Here is a 21,742-nt window from a genome sequence, read left to right on the forward strand (position 1 = left end):
GAATATGATTTTTGGGGGACACTCAGCCCTGCGAATCCCTGCCCATTCCATAGACAGCTATTCTTTGTTCTCTCGCCGCGTACGTTAGCTAGACCGTTATTCACCGGTTCGCGGATTCGCACAATGAGCTCCCCTACTTTTCCCTAGTCATCTCACGTTTATCATCCAGAATGGCATGATGGAGTAGATCTACAGAGAGACTCCCGAAGCGTCCTTCTCCAATTGAATATTGGTCATTTGACGCCTTTCTTTTTGTTTTCTCCTTCACTGGCATTCTCGAGTTTCGTCAACTTGCTCCATCTGAACAAGTACATCGTAATGCTATGGAACTCGCTGGCCAATACGCTGCAGACGGTCAAATGTCGGACTGGGACGGCGAAGACGAGATGCCAATGGAACGAACACCGACATGACTAGATGGGCGCTTGGGCATTGGGCTAGAGTCGCTGCCTGGCCATGATGAAGGCGTGCAATAAGGAGAAGGATTACAATTACTTGGCCGTCATAATTTGCCCTTTGCTTCTAGTCCTGTCCTGAATTATATCCCATATGCCAAGTCTCCGTATTGCCCTCACATATAAAGACACCTCAGCTATCCTCCTTCCTTCTCTCATTTTTATGTTTTATTTCTCTTTATTGCATCGTCAGCCTTCTGGTCAGATCATTTCATCCTCTCAACACTCTTCATCTAATCAACACATCACCACTCGGTGTTATAACCAGCTTTTATTTTGGCAACACCAACTACTACCTCCTCCACCTTCGCCATGTCTCCCGTCATCGCCCGCGCTGCCATCCGCAATGCTGCCGCTACCGGCCGCCGCCAGTTCTCGGTGGTGCGGTCCCTGCGCAGCTTCGCTCGGTCTTTTGAGCCCCATGTCTTCCAGCGCCTACCCGTTGCCGGTGACGCCCAGGCTCCCGACTACGGTCGTCTAATCAAGCGGAGTGGCAAGACCATTGCTATGTATGTCCATCCCAGCTGCCACATAATATCAAAAGAATCAATCCCCATTGTTTACTCCCACTAACACCTCGCTCTAGCTACTTCCCTGTCGCCTTTACCATCCTGGGCTGGCCGATGATCGCCAAGAAGGGCCTCGATGGCCATGTCCACTAAACGAGTGTTTACGATATTTTTTTGAGATTTCCATAGAGAAGCACATTTTGTATTTATATTTTTCGAGAGGTGGCGTTTTATAATTTTCCTTTATTTTCGTCGAGTTCCCTCGAAGCGACACATGCTATCTCGAGGCATCAACGTCTTTCCTAGCTTTCATCATTCTTCTGTCGAAATACACACATCAAACTCGAAAACGTATGACAACTATGAGCTTCGGGAACAAAAACCAAATTACATAAAAATTGCCGACCAAGTTGTCGGAATCTTAGCCGTGTTTCTGTTCGCTATAAGTCAAGGGAGGAGCCTTCCGTAGGTGACGCCACAATTATCTGCGCCACACTTAACTCTGGGGAAGTTGTTTGAGAACACAAAAACTAGCGTGGTCCGTGCTCTTACCTCGACAAAACAATAAACTAGTGCAAATACAGACTAGCGCAAGGCACGCCCCTTGGTGTGCTGTTCTGGCGCGTCCGTGTCTGCATGTAATTTTGGAGGGCCCAGGAGAGACAGAGAGCTCTCCTTTTGCGAGACAGCGACGACCTCCGCACGACGACATATCCTCTTGACGACGGCCAACTGCCGAATAAGCGACATAGCGACGTCTTGAAACAGCGGTAGCGAGCGCAAGCCCGTTTACGATTTCGTTTGCTATTCATACTGTTGCGGCCAGCGTATTTAGTTTTCTCATTCTCCTGACTACTTTCTCCCGGATAAAGCAAGACAATGCCCCGTGGCCGTCACGGCTAACTGGCACTGCTATCGACCTATTATCTCGACGTTCTTGACGACCTTGACGGGCTCAACGACGACCTCGGCTGGCCCACCCCGCCCTCGAACAAACAGAGGAGCAGACGCGCCGCGCTAGTCGCCTCTTGAGCATCCGGATCTTCCTCCATCTGCAACACTCCGTCGACTCTTCCCGCCTCCGTCGGTCACACAATACAAACACATACACATCCGCAACTATGGCGGAAAGTCTACACAACATCCCGATGGTCATTGACAATGGCTCAGGGACCATCCGCGCAGGCTTTGCTGGCGAGGACCTGCCCAAGTGCTACTTCCCCTCGTTTGTCGGCCGCCCCAAGCATCTGCGCGTGCTCGCCGGCGCCCTCGAGGGTGACTGGTTCGTCGGCCCGCGTGCGGCCACTGAGCTGCGCGGCCTCTTGAAGATCAACTACCCGCTCGAACACGGCATCGTCACGGATTGGGACGACATGGAAAAGATTTGGGCGTATATCTACGACGAGGGCCTCAAAGTGCTGAGCGAGGAGCACCCCGTACTGCTGACGGAGCCGCCACTCAACCCGCGCAGCAACCGTGACACGGCCGCGCAGATTTTGTTCGAGACGTTCAACGTGCCGGCGCTCTACACGTCGATCCAAGCGGTGCTGTCGCTGTACGCGAGCGGGCGGACGACGGGCATTGTGCTGGATGCGGGCGACGGCGTGAGCCACGCGGTGCCCGTGTACGAGGGCTTCGCCATTACCAACTCGATCCAGCGGATCGACGTGGCGGGCCGCGATGTGACCGAGTACCTGCAGACGCTGCTGCGGAAAACGGGTTATGTGTTCCACACGAGCGCGGAGAAGGAGGTGGTGCGGCACATCAAGGAGGCGACGAGCTACATTGCCGTGGACCCCAAGAAAGAGGAGAAAGACTACATGACGACCAAGTCGGACCCCAAAAAGACGGCCGAGTTTGTGCTGCCCGACGGCAACAAGCTCAAGGTCGGCCCCGAGCGGTTCCGTGCGCCCGAGATCCTGTTCGACCCGGAGATTATCGGTCTCGAGTACCCTGGCGTGCACCAGATGGTTGTGGATGCGATTGTGCGGACAGACCTCGACCTGCGCAAGTCGTTGTATGCCAACATTGTGTTGTCGGGCGGTACGACTTTGACCAAGGGCTTCGGTGACCGGCTGCTGCACGAGATCCGCAAGATTGCGGTCAAGGACATGCGGATCAAGATCTTTGCGCCGCCGGAGCGCAAGTATACGACGTGGATCGGCGGCAGTATTCTGGCCGGTCTGAGCACGTTCCGCAAGGTAGGCCAAGTCCCAGGTTTCACGGGAAACAGAATTTTGAGGTTGCCGTCCATGACTTGTTGCTAACGAAAATACAGATGTGGGTCAGTATCGACGATTGGCACGAGAACCCCGACATCATTCACACGAAATTCACGTGATGAGGCAAATGGCAGAGAGGACAAGTCTCTCGAGGCGGCCGACAAGGAGGGCGATGAGGGAGCGATATGGCAGGCGGCGATATCGATCTCTCACAGGACACAGCAAGCAAGCCAGAAAGGGAAACAATGCAACTTGACGACAACAAGGGAGATGCCTTATTTATTCCCTCTTCGCTGGTCAATGGCATCAATGAAGATGGATGGGCATACATGTCCCTTGCGTCTTCTACGTTTTTTTACACACATCGACACACACATACGCAAACTCACAAACGCACACATATACATACATTATATACAATACATCTCACACCCATGGAAGGAGGATATGGCCTATTAGGAATAGATAGAAGGAGTACATCACCGACCGAAAGTGAATCGGTAGCGACAGGAGGGGGGGGGAAGGGGGAGGCCAGGGCGGGGCGGGCAAGAAGGGCGCACTGAAATGATACCCTTTTTCGTTGTATACAAACAGGGAGGCACCCAAATTTAAGATTTTACTTGTTCAAGACACAATTAGTCACAAAAGAAGAGATGCAGAGTGCGTTTATATTGTAGATATTAGGAAAGAGAATATCTCTCTTTTGTGATTGAAACAGAAAAGCAAAATCGGGTATCTTTGCTTTTGTTGACTTCCATCCAGTAATTTTTTCCAACGAGAATAAAATGCTATGAAATGCGCTACTATATGAAAAAATGAAACAGGAGAACGCCGGTCCGCTCGGTTGTGGTATAATCCGGCGAAATGACAAGAAAAATAAAAAAAGAAACTCCGTAATGCTTCTCATCCGTGGTGTTGTTTTTGAAAATCAGAATTAAACTTTTCCGTTCCGCAGTTAAATAATGTGATGAAAAATGAAAAAGAGCGAGTCGTTTGAAGCAGGATGCAGCTAATTTCGCAACGCGCTTTTCAGATGCTAGGACGGTCGTCAAGAAAATCAAAGTTGGTCGCTTGAAAGTGGTCGTTGAAAGTCGGGTCATTTATACGAGAAGAATGGCAAATTAAAGAATAGAGAAAAAAGAGACAAGCTGCCAGAGCCGTTCAGATCTCCATTCTCGCCCTCTTTAACGGTGCATGCGGCCCCAGAAGCCGCTGCGCCGACCCTCTTCGCTGCTCGTAGTGCTCGCGCCCGAGACGGAACTGGCGTCGCTGCCCTTGCGGACGAAGTTGCCGGCAGACGAGGCGCCGTTGCCGTGGCCGTGGCCATGGGTACCCAAGCGGATACTGTGGGCAATGCGGTCGGCGGTCGACAGGAGGGGGCCGGATGAAGTAGAGCCCGACGCCTTCTTATGGTGAGACGAGGACGATGATTTGGACGAGTAAAAGTTGCCGGCGCCACCGCGGCCGACGTAGCCACCGGTGCTTTGCGCCTTGGCGGCGGCGGCCGAAGCGTAGATGTATTCGTCGTCCAGAGACGTAGCAGGACGCTTGGAGGCCGGGTAGGCGTTGCCGGCGCCGCCACGGCCAGCGTAGAAGCGAGTGGACGTGTGTGTCGCAGATGAGCCCGAGGACACCTTGGTCAGGGGCGTGGGGATGCCGGCAGCAGGCGTGACGGTGGTGGGAGCGCGGAAGGTGTTGCCCAGGCCGCCGCGGCCGGAGTGTGTGTAGGCATTTGCCTGCACGGTGGGATGTGGTTCGGTGATTGTGAAGGGCATTGTGAGGGCTGTGGGTGTAATTCGTGGTGTGAGGGGATGGTGATATTCACTGTGGACGAGGATGTGAAGCTCGTGATGTCCGTGTTCGATGTACTCTAGATCGTTATATACTTGTTGTATATTATTTCCGTGTATGACATTCGAGAGAGACGAAGAGTGAAGGAAAAAAGCGAGTGACAATAGAAAATATATGAATAAGAGGCCACGATGTTTAAGAGCTTTTCTCCCCATCCAGGCAAATCATTTTTAACGAGGGGAGCAGCAGAGCAAAAAGAGTCAGACGTCCACCTGAGGGGCGTGTAAGTAAAAACATTGTTTTGTATTAGCTGAGAAACAGCCAGAATTGCGTTGCATGTTGGAATGGGTGGATTGGGTGTCTGGGCTTTTGTCTGGGGAATCCACGAGAAGGGGGCGTGTAAGCATTGCTGCCCCCCTGACGAACTTTTGTAGATGACAACATTGTGGGCAGGTCAAACACAATTGCTCGAGGAGGGAAGGCGCGACGGTAGGGAGGACAGCGGCGTAAAGAAAAAACTTTTGCTGCAAAAGAGCAATCCATGGGGTAATAGCAAGGCAAGAAAGACCCAGATAGGTAAAATTTTTCAAAGCCGCCTGGCTTGGCTACAGGTCACAAGAGAGGCAAACTTACACGCCCCCAGGATGGAAAGTGCGGCTTTGAGAGGTGGAGGAGGCTCCCTGGCTCCTTTCCCAGCGAATGGGCCGAGTGGTGGCAACCGCGTGATGGGCTTTTAGGCGCTGTGACCAGCTCTTTGGGCAAGTGCTGGGCGGGCTGCTTCAGGTGTTTTCAGCGCGTTTCCAGGGGGCGTGCTGGCACTGCTGGCATTTTGCGTGATCACGTTGCACGATGTGTAAATGGGATCCTCCTCCAGAGTGGCCATTGGCATATTACCGTTACGAAATGGCGGCTGGCTTAGTGCATCACGAGGCCCCGCCCCAGTGGTCATTTTGGTCGTTCTGTCCCCCCTGGGCCGTTTTTGGGTTTCTCGTACCTAATTTTTAGTAATGGAATGCCGGTACGTACCTTCCCCTCCCAGACAAGAGAGACATGCGAGACAACCACTCTGTCGCAACAACTTGGCGAAAGCAACAACGATCGTGGTCCAGATGCAACTTCCTCATTGGCGTCGGCTCACATCTCGCTCACCACAAGTATTATGCAATTATTGGACAGACTGTCAGGGCAAGGATGGCACACAGCTCGGAGTTCCACGTCGGACCTCATTTGAAGCTTAAACTATGTTGAAACAAGGTCAATTGGGTTGCCCGCCAACCGTCGACGGACAGCAACACGATGATGCCAGCGGCTGCCAAACTTGTGCCACGTCTTGCTGTGATTGCTGAGGCAGATCACCTGCGCCACGACAGCCGGCCTTCGCGCGGCAAAATGCAAAATAAAACATCGTGAACATTTTTTATACCTTTACCAGGGGTCGAGACAGCCAGCTCCGAAGTAGAAGCTTCCTTCCCCTCCTTCCATTGACACCACAGGATGCTACAATAACCTTGCGATTCCTACCGGTCCACTTTTGAAGGTCCAAGTGACCCATTTTCAGGGAGAAGAGGAGAGGTTACGAGTTCAAAGAGGAGAAATAAAAATCTGATTGGGGCGAGGGTCTTCATACGACGTATTGCGGCCAGAGAATACAAACAACGACGACAAGCAACGTTCGAATGGAACCACATAAGCCGGGTATCAATGGTCCTCGTGCTTGACATTCACAGTTGTGAAAGATCACAACAAATGGAACGAGCTCTCTCTATGGTGTGAAGAGCATCAAGCCCAAAGAGGTATGGGCGTCCAGAGGAAAGCTACAGGCAAGGGGGTGTGATTCTGAGGTCGACCGAATCTTCTTTTCAGCTACCAGGTGGAAGCGGCTAGGAGCGGTATTGAGCAAGAGTAGAACACACACACAAAATACAGTTCAATTGGGCTGTGGCGCTTTGCGGCTGACTGTTTCGAAGTCACGTTCACCTCGTATAATTTGCAAGGAGACAGCAGGCACGGAGACCCGAAAGAGCGAAACAACGAGGAAAGAGCGAAACATCAACCAATGTCGTAGGGTCACGGGATCACGGAGGTCAGCGGCGACAGCCACAGTGACGGCCATCGGCGACTGCCTGTCGCCCCTTCCATTCGTACGACTACAGTTGAGCTGACCTTAGACTGGCAGGCGCGAGTGACCTTTCAAAGACTTTTAGCGCAAATTCCGCAAATGCGAAGACCTGGCTGTGCGGCCAAGGCAAGCGAACTCCAGCGCACTTCCATTTGTTGCTGAGAGTGACCTCGGCCTTGGCAGTCTTTCGTAAACTCAGTCCTACTTTTGGTGCTTTTCTGAGGAAGGGACAAAAACCACACCCACAACATCTTTTTTTTTTGGCTTCCTAAGCAAGCCCCCATACAGTGAGCTGCTTCAAGCGAGCGTGTATAGGTGGACCGGCTCGCTCTCTTCAGCCGAATCTGTGAGGACCGTGGAGAGCTGGGACTGGCTGATATAATGTAAATACGGCGAGGTGAAGGGAAGTGATGGTGCAAAGTCTCAAAATACTGCAGAGGCAGAAGAAGATGAACTATTATTGACTTCTCGTGCACCCAGAGTGCAATGATGATTATGAATACCTGTTGTCATAAGGAGGTTTACAACATAGTGACAAAATCGCATTGGCATCTTCGACGTGGAGAGAGATCTATTTTCTGAACGTAAAATTCCTCAACGTAATCCATGCAACGGATCGTGATTCTGGAATAACTATTTGCAGCTTTCAAAGACACCTGCAATAATTTCATGTGCATCCACGGTGAGATAAATTGGTGAACTTATTTTAATTCATCACCCCACACCAAATCGGACAAAATATCACAGCAGTACGTCGTAGCCACATAATTCTGTCGACAGGAAGACAAATGCTGGATCCCCCCCACCGCAATACTGACTCTGTTTCTCTCACACAAGCAATAAGAATGTATCACACGGTGGTGAACTCTCCTGGGTGCACTGCATCAGAGAATGGTTGTATGGAGACAAGCTTCTTGGTTCTCTCCACTTCTGCCATTACCCTAATCCGACTTCATAATATCGTGTGAATTTTGTGCCCTAAGCGACCACAAGCGATAACTTCAAAATGGCTTCAAGAAAATGAGCACTTGCTCGGCTATTTCGACATGTAGTGCAACAATTTTCAACTGTCAAGGACACTAAGCTCGTACTTACTCAACAATCCATAAAGTGTCCCGTTTGTTACGACATCGTCTCAGAAAACGGGGAAGAGAGAGGAGGACACAACGTCAGGAGCACCACAATGGGTCAAAGCGCCGTCTGCATTATACCCCGTTTTGCTACATCTATGTACTCGGCCAAGAAAAACAAAGTAATAGAGTAACTCTGAGGAGCAGGTCCTAGCCACTCAATTGTCCCCAATATTCCTATTTCTAGGTTGTCCCCGTGGTGTATCTTTGGCTATATTTTGTAGACGTTCACTACCTTAAGACAGGAATGGAACACACTGGCAATGGGCTATATGGTACTACAATGTGATGTGTCTCTCAAAGCCGCGTTGACAACGTTGTCTTCCATCGCATACACAGATAGAAACGACAATGTATAGGGGGGAGGGGGAGGGGGGCGAGAAGGACCGACACTGCACTTTTTGACTGAAACTTGAATATATGGATAGGGAGATGAGTTAAGTATGGTATTACAAGATTGCTATATACCGCGCTGTCGGTGCTGTAAAAGCAAAATAGAAAAAAAAAAAAAAACGAAATATGAAAACCCTATGCTATCCTCTTTTCTTTAAGATCTGACTATCCTCCTTCTTTATTTTTCTGCATAATGCTGGGAAGGCTTTGTTGTGGTTTCGTCCAGCAACCCATTTTTGCCATCTTGCGATCTTGCCATCTTTCTTCACAAATATCGTAATCATCATGAAAATATGCATCATGCCAGCTGTGTGTAAACAACACCCCAGAAGCAAAATCAAATGTAGAAGCGCGCCCATCGCCTGTTGGTGTCCTAATAATTCCTTCTCTTCCTCTTTGGTGTTCTCAACATGCCGTCGACAATGCCCTCCCTATTTTCTATCCGTGCGTGTGCTCCTCCGTGTAGACGAGACATTTTAAGTTGTTGGTTTGCGACGCCGTGGTGTTGCTGATAACTGAATGTTGGAGTGTTTCCTGTTTAAAACGTCTCGGTATCTTGAGAGGCAATCGTGCCGAAGGTGTCTGTATCAAGTGTTAGTTTATTTGTTCATAAAAGAAGATTGTGATTTTCCGTCACAACTTACTTCTCTTCTGTCTGCGTGGGTCGCTTCCAGGCTCATCGTCGTTGTAGCTACGCGCGCTTCGCTCACTCTTTGGAGTCATCGCCCGAGGACCACTTGGACGCCGCGTTGGTGCTGTCAGCGCGCCGCTCAAGTTGCGATTCTCAAACCGAGGGCTGCCGGTGTAGCTCGTCGGGACGTGTGTGGCTGTTCCGTATCCGCTCTCCACGCTGTGGTACGGAAGAGGGCTTGTCTTGGCTGCCTTGGTTAGGCGTGCCGGACGAGGTGGCGTCTGTTGCTCTCTTTGGGCATCTAGAGGTTCCTTGGGAGGTCGAGGCGGGCCCGCCTGCGACTGCGAGCCCTGGGCGGCCCCGGCTTCCCAGTACTGCTGCTGTTGCTGCTGCTGTGTACTTTGCGCGGCCGTGTTGCTGACCGACGCATCACTGTACCGGTTGGTGTTCTGACCTGGGAACCGGTTCAGCGATGTGGCAGAGCCGGCCCATTCGGCCGATCGGGGGCTCATCGGTGAGTCAAAGTCGGCTGCCTGTGACTCCAGGGCAGCTTTGAAGGGCTGACCTGACCGCGGCTGAGGATGTTGGAGGTTGAGGGAGTCGCGATGCGCCCGGTACTTGGGATCCTCGGGCGTCATGTACGACTTGGGGTTCGGAGGGAGAATCTCCGTACTGTCGGGGGGCAGGTGATAACCGTGGATGTCATCGTCGAACTGGCGTTGTTGGTATATCTGCCCGCCCTGGTGGGCATGCTGCTGAGATTGCTCAGGCCGCGTCTGATCGAGGTAGTTGCCGCCATGAATGATGTCGGTCTCAGAGAAGCCCGAGTGGAGCTTGTCTCCTGGCGTGGGCTCATAGCCATCGTACGCCGCGAGATCGGAACCCGATCGAGACAATCCACTATGGAAGCCCAGCTCGTCGTTGTCCTTCTTGGAGTCGCGGCTGCCCCGGAACACGCGTCCGACACTAGACGTTGTTGTCTCCGACCACCTCGAGATCTTGGGGAGCCAGCTGGACGAACTGCTGGATTTGTGCTTCTTGGCCTTTTCTGTCCGGGGTGTGTTGTCGTTGCTCTGCGGTGCTTGCTGCATATGCAGTCGGGGCTCAGAGAGTTGTAATTGCTGGTACTGCTGCTGCTGGATGTCTTGTGATTGTCTGGGCGGCGTTGCGAGCAGGGCTGAGCTCATCTGGGGAACCGAAGCAGGGCTGCCAAAGCGCAAGTTACCAGATGCACCTCCAGCAGCTACGTTGCCGGCTGGTCCATTGCCAGGTGCGCTGCCAGGTCCCTGGTCGTATTCGGGCTCGTCTTCGTTGCCTTCAGGCACGGTACTGATCCGATTGTCGGAGAACTTGCGAGTCGATTGAATGAGGCCGCCCCGCGAGTTGACGGATAGGAGGCCGGACTGGCTGGCGTGGCTGGCGGTGGATGTGCCGGCCTGGCCCTCGGGTTCATAACCACGGTCGTGCTCATAGGCCAATTGGGGATCCATCATTCCTTCGTACGGAGACGGTCCGTGGCCACTGGTACTGCCGCTCAAACTGATGCCACCGGGTCCCGCACCGCCTGCAGACTGAGCCTTGAGAACGTCGACTTGATTTAGCAGCTGGTTAAGCATGTCCTCAATTCTCGTCAAGTCGTTGTTTCCCTTAGCATTCAGCGACTTGAGAGCACGGCGGAAGATGTTCTGGCGCTTTCCTGGCAGGTCCTCCGTCTCGGCTTGGGAAATGCTGGCATGTAGAGACCGGTTGCCACTGCCCGGGAAAGGCCGGGGTCCGCCAAGGTGCGTACGGACCGTCTTCTCGGTTCCGTCGAGGATTTCGGTAATGATCGCATCCTCACTGTCGGCGAGTTTCTTGGAGAACTCGTTGTTGATGCCTTTCTCATGCATTGTGAGCATGGTGCGGACGTTCTCGAATGAGGTGCGCATTTCCGCTGCCGCGCGAACAAGAGTCACCAGAATCTCCGTATCGCGCGCGCTCCGCTGTGCGTCCCGCACCATCAGATGTTGCATCAAAGCAACAATGTCCTTATTCTCGATGCGGTCGATACCGGCACCGGTAGCGGGATCGTAAAGTGGTGTCGCCATGCCCTGCGACAAGCCGCTAAAGTGTCGAGCCTGGTTCGCCGTATAGAACGGGTCCTCTTCCGTAGCGCCAAAGACAGCAGGCGCATCTGTGTAGTCGATACCTTTGCCCTTGGAGACATTGGCTAAATCGGGCGACTTTCCGGGGCCCTGAGAGATATATCCCTCGTCAAACCGGGCGCCGAGCGGGCTTCTGGTAGCATAATCCGGCCCGGCTGTCCCATAGGCGGCAGCGGCGGCAGCGGCAGCGGCGGCGGCTGCAGCAGCAGCTCCAGTGGCAGGGTTGGGAATAGACTTCTTGATGAGGCTCTCGTTCACAATTGGGCTTGTGCCTTCGTAGGGGTTAGTGATCAGGGTGTCCCGCTTGCGTTCATCAGACGAACGCTGCCATTCCTCGTCCCGCTCCTGGCTAGTTTGCCGACTGTGCTGAGACGCGCCAAGCATGTGATCGGCAGCAGCAGCACCCATGATGGCAGCGGCAGCGGGACCGGCGAGACTCATTGCGTGTGACGTCGCTTCATCGTGGCGCTCTTGGGTAGGTGTCCGATCGCCAGTGCGCCATGCTTCCTGCTCATTTTCGTCTGGGACATGGCCGTGAACTACGGAAGGGTTTGTCTCCATATCTTCATCTTCCGAGTAGCCGCCGTAGCCAATCTCCGGAAGGGGGTTGCTGAGATCCGGAAGACCGCTAGCTCCCATGCGCGGCACATCGTGCTCGTATTGGTCGTACTCGTCAACGCGGTCGGTGCTGTGGGTGGGTGTATTGGCTGGACGGAGTCCGTCCATGGTCCGCTCCTTGAATGACTTGTTCCGCTGGACACCAGCGGGAACCCACTCGCTCTCGGCGGGAACGTCCTGGCTTCCGCTCGCTTCGTGCACCTCACGCTCACCGTGAGGCTGGTATGGGTTTTGGTTCCGGTCCCGAGCTGCACGAATGGCCAAACCTACGGCACCAGCAGTAATGGCAGCCGTTTCGGAGGCCGTAGGCGAAGCGCGCCGCACTTTGCGTCCATATTGGTCGATCTCGTACTCGCCGGAGAACTCAGAGGGATTCGTTCTGGTTGTCGTTGGAGATGCAGTAGCAATCTCGCGCGTCTCGTGCAGCTCCTCACCTTCGCGAAGACCGGCGTCGCCCTCACGTAGTGCTTGACCGTGGCTTTCGACAGACCGGTTTTTGGGTGTCGTCTGTCCATGCGACCGCTCTTCTTCCAGCGTGTCCATGGAGCCACGGGTGCCAGAGATAGGTGCATAAGCACCATCTGCGCTGGAACCCGTTGTCACTGCGGACCCATCAAGCATTGAGCCGTCGACTAGTGATGCAACGGCTGACTCAATGCCAATTGGCGTGTGGGTGATATCAGGGTTGGCAGCAATACCGTCCATAGCACGGAAATTGTTTTGGTCGCCGTCCTCCGTAACGTCGGTCAACTGCGTCGGGGCAGGGCGGTAGTCGATCTCAGAGCTCCGGGCACTGAGGTCGTCGTGATCAAACTCACGGCTCATGACATTGCTAGGGATGGAGTTGAGTGAAGCGGCCGATTTGCGCTCGAGCCGAGGAGATTTTCCTGGGGACGATGTAGAAGTTGTTGTCACTCCACTGTCACGGTAGCCCTGCACCTCGCTCGCGCCGCCCTCCGTGTAGCCCGAAACACTAGGGATGGGGCTGAGGCCGCGATGCTCAGGCTGATAGGGCACATATTTAAGGGGCGCTGGAACAATCTGGTGGCCATAGGCATCGTAGGTCTGACCAGCGTAGTCCGCCATACCGTCATAATCATCGACAAAGTCGTCTTCGACAGCCTGTTGCAAATACTGGTCGGGATACTGGTGCTCGCGATCGATTATGGCGTCGTGCTCGTCGACCTCATCGATGCCCCGGCCAGTCATATTCGCGTGGTTGGCACCACTGCCAACAGAGTTGCGAGGCAATGCCCGGAGATCGCCATGCGAGATATTGGCATGTTGTGTGCCAAGTCCCTGAAGACTGCTCGACGAGGTTGTGTACTGAGGAGGTAAGGAACCCAGTGGCTCATCGCCATGGGGCGGACCTCTGGATACGTCTTGGACAGGAGGAATTTGTCGTTCGTTTTCTGCTGAAAGGGGGCGATCCGACTCTGCTGAGAGAATGGACGTGCGAGTCATGTCTGAGTTGATTTCACTCATTAGAGGCATGGGAGGCTGCAAGAAGCCAGCATCCGGATCGAGATGTTGCAAGTGACCGGCATTGAGACCACCGCCGCCTGGTGGCATTGGTACCTCCTGCAGACCACGTTGACCATGAGCCTGGTCTTCGAAGGAACGACTGGCTGCACTATGCGCACCTGTGAGGTACAAGTCCGGTGGTCCTTGGTGCTGTTGTAGCTGAACCGGAGGTGCGCCCTGATCTCTATCAATATCAATGCCCTGCGCTTCAGCTCTGCGGCGGCGACGTTGATCCCGCGCAGTGGTAGGCGACCCACTGTGGTCCGTCATGGCTGCTTTCGCTAAGCCGCCAAGAGCCGCACCTGCTGCTGCTGCTATGGCGGCATCCCGGACCTTGTCTGTGCTATGTTTTGGTGTATCACCAACGGCACGGTTCGTGGGACCAGCTTCGTGACCCGAATCGGATGCGTAGTCCATTACGGGGGATGGACTATCAACAAGTGCATGCCTTCCTTCACGGTCGCGAACTTCCCTTCCTTTGTCTCTCGGGGTGTGTGAGGCGGACCCATGGCGGTCGCTGGTGCCGGACCGGCGGCGATCGTTCGTAGCATACTCGTCCCGCGAGACGCTTGTGCCGGTCGATGTGGTAGAGTTGCGACGGTCCCGATGGCTGTGCTCTCGTCGTAGGGCGTTCAGTTCCGGCAGAATAAGGCGGCGGATGGCGTCTTCGACGGTCTCTAATAGCTTGGGATTATTGATGGACGAAGCTTTGGAAGCGCCTGAGCGAACCGAGTATTGGTCATAGGAGCGATGGCTGGGTGAGAGAGCAGACGACAGGACGCTCGATTCCGCTCCCGCGGACACGGCGGACTCGTTGTGGTGACGATGACGACTGGAACGTCTTTGCGAGGGGGATCCGGCATCCTCGCGCTCCGCAACATTCAGGCTACTGGTCCGACTGCGGCTTGAACGATGTTTTCGACCAGAACGGTCCTTGTCACGGTCTCCGTCTCGTTCACGGTCTCTGTCACGGGACGAGCCCGACTTGGACACCACGATGCGGTCGGGATCGTCAGCTCGGCTTCGGCTTGAAACACGATGCCGTTCAAGCGCCGCCGCTCCAGCAGCACCCGCGGCCGTGGCCGCAGCAGCTAGTGCGATGTCGCGAGTGGGACTGTTACTGCGTGGCGATTTAGAACCGTCTAAGAAGCTGTCTGCCGGAATTGCCGAGATCTCCGACACGGTGCCAGGCAGATAGGACGCCGAGCCACGGCTGCTGGCGGCGGCGGGTATCAATGGGCTTGTGGGGCGGCGCGGCCGTTGCCGTTGTTGGCTGGCACTAACACCACCGGCGCCGCCACTACCGCCGTGGTCAATTTCCACAGTAATAGGATTTCGAGACACGTTGGATTCTTCAGTCGCAGACGCATACGAGTGAATGCTTCGACTGTCCTCGCCATCGCCGCCGCTGCTAAGGGCACTGATGGCACTGCCACCGGCCGCCTCGTAATCACGGGCGGCGGTGGACGAACCCTTTTGTGGAGTTGACGATCGGCGGGAGAGGGACGCCTTTCGAGGGTGGGAGGAGGATTTCGGTTTGGAGATCATGATGCGTTCGTCCTTGCGACTACCGGAAGGCTTCAGTCGTACACGCACACTCGGCCGGCGGCTACCTGGGCTCTCGGAACGCCCTGGGCTTTTGCCGCCCTCGAAGTATTCGATGAGCAGGGATGTCTGTGAGCGGTTGGCGCTGTGGCCGCGTGTTTTGATCGTCACGGGAGTGCCGTCCTCGGGGAGAGAGTAGGACGACTTCTCGTCACCAGGTCGGGACACATCAGTAGCAGTCGCGGTTGCCTCTTCCGTAGGAGCGGTTATGATGGATTCGGACTCGGTCGGGGCGGGAAGGGGAATGGCAGCCTTTTTCTTCTTGGAGTCACCACCCATGGTGGCCTCGGGCAGGAAGAGTCGGGTCGAATGTCGCTTCCGATGCGAATCAATGGGGTTGGTGGAGGGTGCCGCTGGGGCGCGCTCTGTTTATTTGCAGCGGCCACGAGAGCCTCGCCTCTCCAAACTCCCAATGCCAGACAGGGAGCTTGATTCGAGGAGGGAAGAAAGTGCCACAAGTGGAAGAGGGCCACGAAGATGTCGACGAACGGAAAGAAAAGTATTAGGGGAAAGAAACAAGGTCAAAGACGTCGACGAGCGGCTTTAGCAAGACATGGGGCGTATGGGCGAATTAATACGATAGAAATCGACCGAGGGAAGAAGGGACTGGCAAAATGGTGGACTTTCAGCCAAAGAGAGAATTAGCAAAGGCAAACAAAACAAACGCAAAAGAGAACAACCGCGCCATGTACGAGGAGAAACCCACAATGCGCGTACTCTCTCCCCGTTTCTGCAAACAGCAACAAACACAACTCATAGGCCAGTAAGATATGGAAGAAACCAAATCAGTGCCGCAGGCCGCGACTTGGTTGGTGATGTGCAGCCCGAGAAGCCAATAGACGAGCTGCTAAAAAGAGACAAGGAGACAATAGATCGCCAGTGGACAGACGCACGAGACGGTTGCCCTGGCGAAGCTGGCGACGAAGGAGAAAAAGAGTTGGAGAGGTTGGAAAGCTGGAACGAGTATGCAGGAGAAGAAAAGTCTGGTGCATAGAGGGCCGGCGTGCAGCGAGCTGCGGGTAGAGTCGTACCGCTATCGTCGTTGCTGAGCGGGCGGGTTTGGGCGACAAAAAGAAAAGGCAACGGAAAAGCAGAGATGCGGGTGGATGGATGGACAAGTGCAGCAAACACATGCAACTGTTGGGTGCATCTGCAGGTTCGTTTGGGCCTATTAGTGGATCAGGCACAAGATGGGCGAAAACGGCTGCCCAGGGAGTCGATTGTACGTTATGTCGCCGGGGGAAGGGCGAAGCCAACATGCAAGACGATGCGACATGAAAAGGAGAAAGGGACAGAGAGAGAGGGAGACGGAGAGAGAAGCAGGATCTGTGAAGCGGATTGGGGGCGCGGATGGGCACGAAAAGGAAGTGTGTAGAGGAAAGAGCACCTGGTGCGTTCAAGTTCCTACCTGCATCGGCTCGTTTTTGCTCTTGCCCTCTTTTGCAGTCTTTTGATGCGTTGGCGTTGCTGCGGTCGCCCAGCCAATGACAAACAAGAGGCGGGCGATCCGAGGGTGGGCCTCGTGCAGGGAAAACAAGTGACAGGGGTGGGAGCGCAAGGAAGCAATTTGTTTGGCAGGCTCGATGGACGGCGCAGTGAGAGGTTCTTACCTGCAGTAGCTGTTTGATTGGCTTGCCGAGGTGCTGCTTTCTCGAGGCTTGACACGCAAAGAGAAGTTGCGATCCAGACAATTTGCAGTATGGAAGAAAAAGCAAAGTAAGGAGCTGCAAAAAAAGGAAGGAACGATCAGACACGGAACTTGAGAAATGTGGAAATTTGTGACGGCGTGGGGAGAGACAGCTTGCTGGAACGCAACTAGGCAACGGCAGCTACGACCCTGGAAAGATTAATCAACTGCTTTTCGGTGTGACAGGTTTTCGTGGATTTGCAAGGCAGACATATTAGAATTGGAAAGAACCCAAATCAAAACGGTCCAGTACCCACTTTTTTATCGGAAAGGAGACAGCTTTATTTATGTTGCTCACCGTATTCCCGTAAGATGTGCTGTTCGCTTTGTTGGGGTTTCCCCAAAGCCTCGAACGTCGCAATGTCAAATAAACAAGCCAGGTGCGCCCTGAATACTTCGTAGAGCGGTTTGTTGACATTGGCGCCAGGAGAGACAGCCAGACCAGCTGAGGACTAGCGGCAGGGAAGGAGCGAGGGGCGTCCCGTTTTCCCAAGAGGTTTGCTGTCTGCTGGTAGCACTACGTGCGAAAAGGGGCTAGTGCATCCACCAAGGAAAGCGACAAAAAGGCAAAGTTTTGTCACAGTCGCAGTTTCCACGGTTGCCCCTTGTAACGGGTGGAGATACAGGCAAGCTCTTGCACAAACGGGAGACTGATAGGCCACGAAGCACAGCCAGAGCTTGATGTAGAGGTGGCCGTTTGTTTCGGTCGCTTGTCTTCAATGTAGTCGCTCTTTTTCGTTGACCTTCTGTCTGACCTTCTGTCACGACGTTTTTCGAGCTCTTTCCTCATGCGTGTCTGAAAGGAGCTCCTCTTTCTTTTTGGCGTCCCAGCCTCCCTAATTAGGACAGAAAGCAGTTACTCGGCTTCCCGTACTGTTTGATTCGCACACCATATTACAGCTCGATCCGAATAGATTATTTTAGCTCTTACAGTACGGGCTATTCATTTACTGGAACCGTCCCTTGGTTGAAAGGAGACAACCATTGTAACCATCCGGCTTTCGTAATGTGTTGTTCTCGGGACTTGTCTGATTGCTCCTCGTGTTTCTCGTCCTCCCGTTTACACACCTTTCCGCCGTACATCCGTTTCAATTACACCTATTCTGGGTCGTCAATTTCCCGGAAAAGCTGTCCCATCTCGTTTCTTCCCCCTTGGATAAACGACAGAAGGAAGCACGCGGATGCGGATACACCTCTCCCGCCTCAGCTTGGTGGTTGGTCGCTTCTCATCCCGTGCCATGTGCGCCAGATGAATATCAAATGCAGTCCATTAGGCTCGTGCTGAGAATTGAGGTGGCTGGATTTATTTTGAGGACCACAGTCCGCGGAAACTGTATCTTGTTTCTCCTTGAAGAGAGAGAAAAAAAGAGAAAGTCAGTGGTTATGCCGTGGCACCACACAAGATGCTCGTACAAAGTACACAAGATGTAATTCGTAACCACTTTGCATTTGGATTATTGAATAAGTCGTACTTTCGTACTTTGTGTTTTTTGTGTGCCTTGGTTCTCTTTTTGTTTTGATTTGCCTTTCTCTTTATTCTTATCGCTAGGCTAAGGTCACGGGCAGGTACTTTTTCTATGCTTACTTACTTGCTTGTAATTACGACGGGGCAGTGTGAAGCCATTTGTGTTTTTTTTTTTTTTTTTTAAATGAATTTAAAAACTCCAATGCACACGAACGACATTAGGACACCAGACGTCGTAAGTGTACGAGGTTCGTGTATGTTCGTTTGAATATAACTCCTCTACATGCCATTCCAGAGTACTTCTGATCCCTTCCCGCATTTCCCGCATTCCTCGGCAGAAACGTATGACAGACTTGGCGGTCACTTTAAGTTTACCATATCTCTGTTTTTACACGTGTATGTGGAGAATAGGCAACGGGCTGTGAGGAATGTAAGTAGGAGGCTACTAAGAATGATGCAGTATGATATATTCGAAGACGGGAAAACGTAACTGCATCCTTTGAATTGAGCCAACCAACCTATCAACCAACCAAAAAAAAGATCTACGACGTTCACTTAAAAAGCAACTCGAGATTCTAAATTACTAAGATAGGGAACGGAATCTAACCCGAGCGATGCACGCAATTCGCGTGCCTGTGCGTGTGAACTGCCTGTCCTTAAGGTTTCCCGCTCGTCCTCCAGTTCGGCGTAAGTTCGAAGCTCCATTAGCCAAACTCTTCGTATCCTTCTTTTTCGCAATCCGAAGTTCTCGTCCTTGAGAGCCAGACCGTGAGTCCTTCTTAGAAACACTTTATCTTTTGAGCCTCAACAGCCTGATAGTCGTCAATATCCGTATCAGAAGCAGACGACTTTCTGTGCTGAGGTGCGATGGGATCCCCACAGGCTCGATGATTCTACGCATCCGGTGATTGTGTACCAATTGCAGAGTCAAGCCAGCTACCGGAACAGTGAGCAGGCAGCCTACACGTGTGCGGGCGGCTCGGGTATCAATATGTAGGATCTTGCTGCCGTATATGGCATCTCGCTTACAACCCGCCGTGTCGTCGAGCTGGACCTGGCCTTGGAAAGGGTCGAGGCTCAAGTCTCACTTTCGCTACCGGTATATATCTCAACGCAGTGAGAGGGTGAGCTCGTGGAAGCTGCTTGAGGGTGCTTCACGGCCTGATGTTTGACTAAGCGGGTACTAATAGTATCGTCGTTGCACATGGCGTCGACCAAGATCTCGTAAGTACTGTTGTAATGCAGAAATCAATTTGCAAAATAAATAATCTGTCGGCGAAGGACGAAAGATCAAGACGAAAGAGAAGGGACACTTGCATTTTTTACTTCTGAAGTTGATCTACATCTCAATTAGTGCACATGTAAACTTTGTAGACTTCGTCAAGCAATAATAGCTAGCAAAGTTGTATGGTAGATCATTCTTCACAATGTACACTTTTCAAATACGTTTACTGAGGTAAAGGTCCACTGCCCTAAAAGTCTGAGCCGAACAACTTGAAGCCAAATTGTATACTGTCACTGTGACCAGGCAGAGAAAAGCTCAACGGTATATCTCGGTGTCGAGTAATGATATATGACAGCTCCTGGACTTCGTTCCAATTCCTTTAAACTTGGGCGAAACAAAACAAATAGGTCCTACTGGACAAGTAGGGGCCATGCTGTAACGGAATGTTATGCTCTTTGGAGTAGCCCCACCCCCGCGTTTTTGCAAAAGCCTCGTGAAGAGTAAATTCTTCGAAAACGTGCAATAATTGTGTCTTGTATTGAAATATTCCATTTCATATAAAAAGTTCGAGGCCGTGCTGTTTATTGATATAGTAGACTTATCATCAAAGTCTACTTACTTACCTTCGTCAATGCTACTTACACTCGTTCGATTTCGAAGCAGGCTGCCCAACTCGTGTACTTGCATGGATGGATTTGATATACGCATAACATGACGGCCCAAGCAGGCAACTTTCTAAGCGACCACAACAGCACAGCTGCACACGAAGACATTGGATGGTAATGGGACTCTCCACTGCAAAGGTTATATTTAAGAGACACTTCATTAACGTCCTGTATCGATTCCATGCCAATTAAACCCAAAATGTTCATATTCACCTACAACACCGTTACAGCACTAGGCCGAGAAGGGTCAGGATATGCCTGCCCAGTGGGGCATGACGGCTGCGTCACTGCTAGTAGCGGACCCACGCAATTCACGCCTACGATATCACGCGATAGAGATAGAGCGGCTTTGGGAGCGTGAAACGGTATCAGGGTATGAACTGTGTGAACGTTGTTCACGGCGACCTGATTGCGCAAGGCGGTGAACAACGGCGCGAAAAGTATCATGCGATGCGGTGTAGTCGGAGTTGGAGATGCTCGTCAAGTGAGTCAAGCAACAGACTGCATAACTACATATTCTTGTAAACGTGATCTGGTCGGGCCTCGTCACAGCACAGCGAAAGCCCTTCTCGAGCATTGCCTTGTACCGAGCCCTTCATGCACTCCGCTCGATCGGTTTGATAACGAAAGAGCCGGGTTCTTCACCAGTGTCGTCCTCTTTTTCTCGCATCCTCGCTTGCCCGTCGCCTCTGGTCTCTTCCAATAACCCCGTCGCCAACCAGACAACTCAGTGTGTCGTCACTTATTACGCAGTTACGTGGCCGGACTGAAACGGATCCGGGTGGTCTGCTCATCCCAAGCAGTGTTCTGACAGAGATCGAAGGCTCGACGGCCGTTTTTCCTACTGCGTAATATTCGTTACTTTTTGGCTTTTGGCCAAGGTGTGCCACTGCCAACAGTACTTTATTCGAGCACATATCACTCCAAAGCCGCAACTACCCCGCCCCATCCCCTCTCTTCCTCACGCACGGAGTACCTTCCACTCCTGATGGCGCATGTCTGGTGACTTCCTTCGCTTCAGTTTCTGATAAGGCACCTCGACCGCACTTGCCTCGATAAGCGCTGCCTGCCTAGCAGAATGTAGCCTGCCCCACACTGTGCTTCCGTTCACTTGTTATGCTCTCCCTAACATTCACTGTCTCCGCCCGCCATTGCTTCTACTCTATCGCTCTGTCCCGTCTCCTTCCTTGCTATACTTCTTTTTTCAATCTCTGCATCTTCTCTTTCGTCGCCAACAGTTGACGATTTTACATCTTCTCTTCCTCTTGTCTTTTTGGTTGATCGGGTAATAACTACAGTTCGTCATCTGCACGACACATCTCATCCCGCGCATCCCGGTGTCATCTGCACGATTCGTCCTTATCGGCCATATCCACCAAGCCCGCTCATAGCCTCGCCAGAGGCATATCGTTATTTTTCGTACAAACTTTCGCATTACCTTCGATTGTGGCTTTAACCTCTGCAACTGAACATACATCGAACGCTTCTCGAACGACAATCTGAACGACAATCTTCGATACTGCCAACATATCTGCCAGCTGAGCCGTCCATACATCGCC

General features: G+C 52.7%; 5 protein-coding genes across 5 annotated transcripts; 2 read left to right on the top strand and 3 right to left on the bottom strand.

Moving 5' to 3' along the window:
• Positions 1 to 767: 767 nt before the first annotated feature.
• SPSK_10061 (uncharacterized protein) lies at positions 768 to 1,117 on the top strand (the record flags this gene model as incomplete). Its single annotated transcript, XM_016736620.1, has 2 exons — positions 768 to 964; positions 1,042 to 1,117. The coding sequence occupies 2 exons, from the start codon at positions 768 to 770 to the stop codon at positions 1,115 to 1,117; spliced, it is 273 nt and encodes a 90-aa protein (XP_016587248.1).
• A 968-nt stretch (positions 1,118 to 2,085) lies between these two features.
• Positions 2,086 to 3,305, top strand: SPSK_09382 (actin-2 protein; the record flags this gene model as incomplete). Its single annotated transcript, XM_016735955.1, has 2 exons — positions 2,086 to 3,165; positions 3,243 to 3,305. 2 exons carry the CDS (start codon positions 2,086 to 2,088, stop codon positions 3,303 to 3,305), a joined length of 1,143 nt encoding a protein of 380 aa, XP_016587249.1.
• Positions 3,306 to 4,370: 1,065 nt separating this feature from the next.
• On the bottom strand, positions 4,371 to 4,961 carry SPSK_09876 (uncharacterized protein; the record flags this gene model as incomplete). The annotated part of the gene is made up of 1 exon (XM_016736443.1): positions 4,371 to 4,961. The coding sequence occupies one exon, from the start codon at positions 4,959 to 4,961 to the stop codon at positions 4,371 to 4,373; it is 591 nt and encodes a 196-aa protein (XP_016587250.1).
• A 749-nt stretch (positions 4,962 to 5,710) lies between these two features.
• Positions 5,711 to 5,926, bottom strand: SPSK_10216 (uncharacterized protein; the record flags this gene model as incomplete). The annotated part of the gene is made up of 1 exon (XM_016736761.1): positions 5,711 to 5,926. One exon carries the CDS (start codon positions 5,924 to 5,926, stop codon positions 5,711 to 5,713), a length of 216 nt encoding a protein of 71 aa, XP_016587251.1.
• A 3,326-nt stretch (positions 5,927 to 9,252) lies between these two features.
• SPSK_08271 (uncharacterized protein) lies at positions 9,253 to 15,420 on the bottom strand (the record flags this gene model as incomplete). The annotated part of the gene is made up of 1 exon (XM_016734876.1): positions 9,253 to 15,420. One exon carries the CDS (start codon positions 15,418 to 15,420, stop codon positions 9,253 to 9,255), a length of 6,168 nt encoding a protein of 2,055 aa, XP_016587252.1.
• Positions 15,421 to 21,742: the final 6,322 nt, after the last annotated feature.

This window comes from Sporothrix schenckii (assembly GCF_000961545.1).
Source record: "Sporothrix schenckii 1099-18 chromosome Unknown Cont44, whole genome shotgun sequence".
Lineage (NCBI taxonomy): Eukaryota > Fungi > Ascomycota > Sordariomycetes > Ophiostomatales > Ophiostomataceae > Sporothrix > Sporothrix schenckii.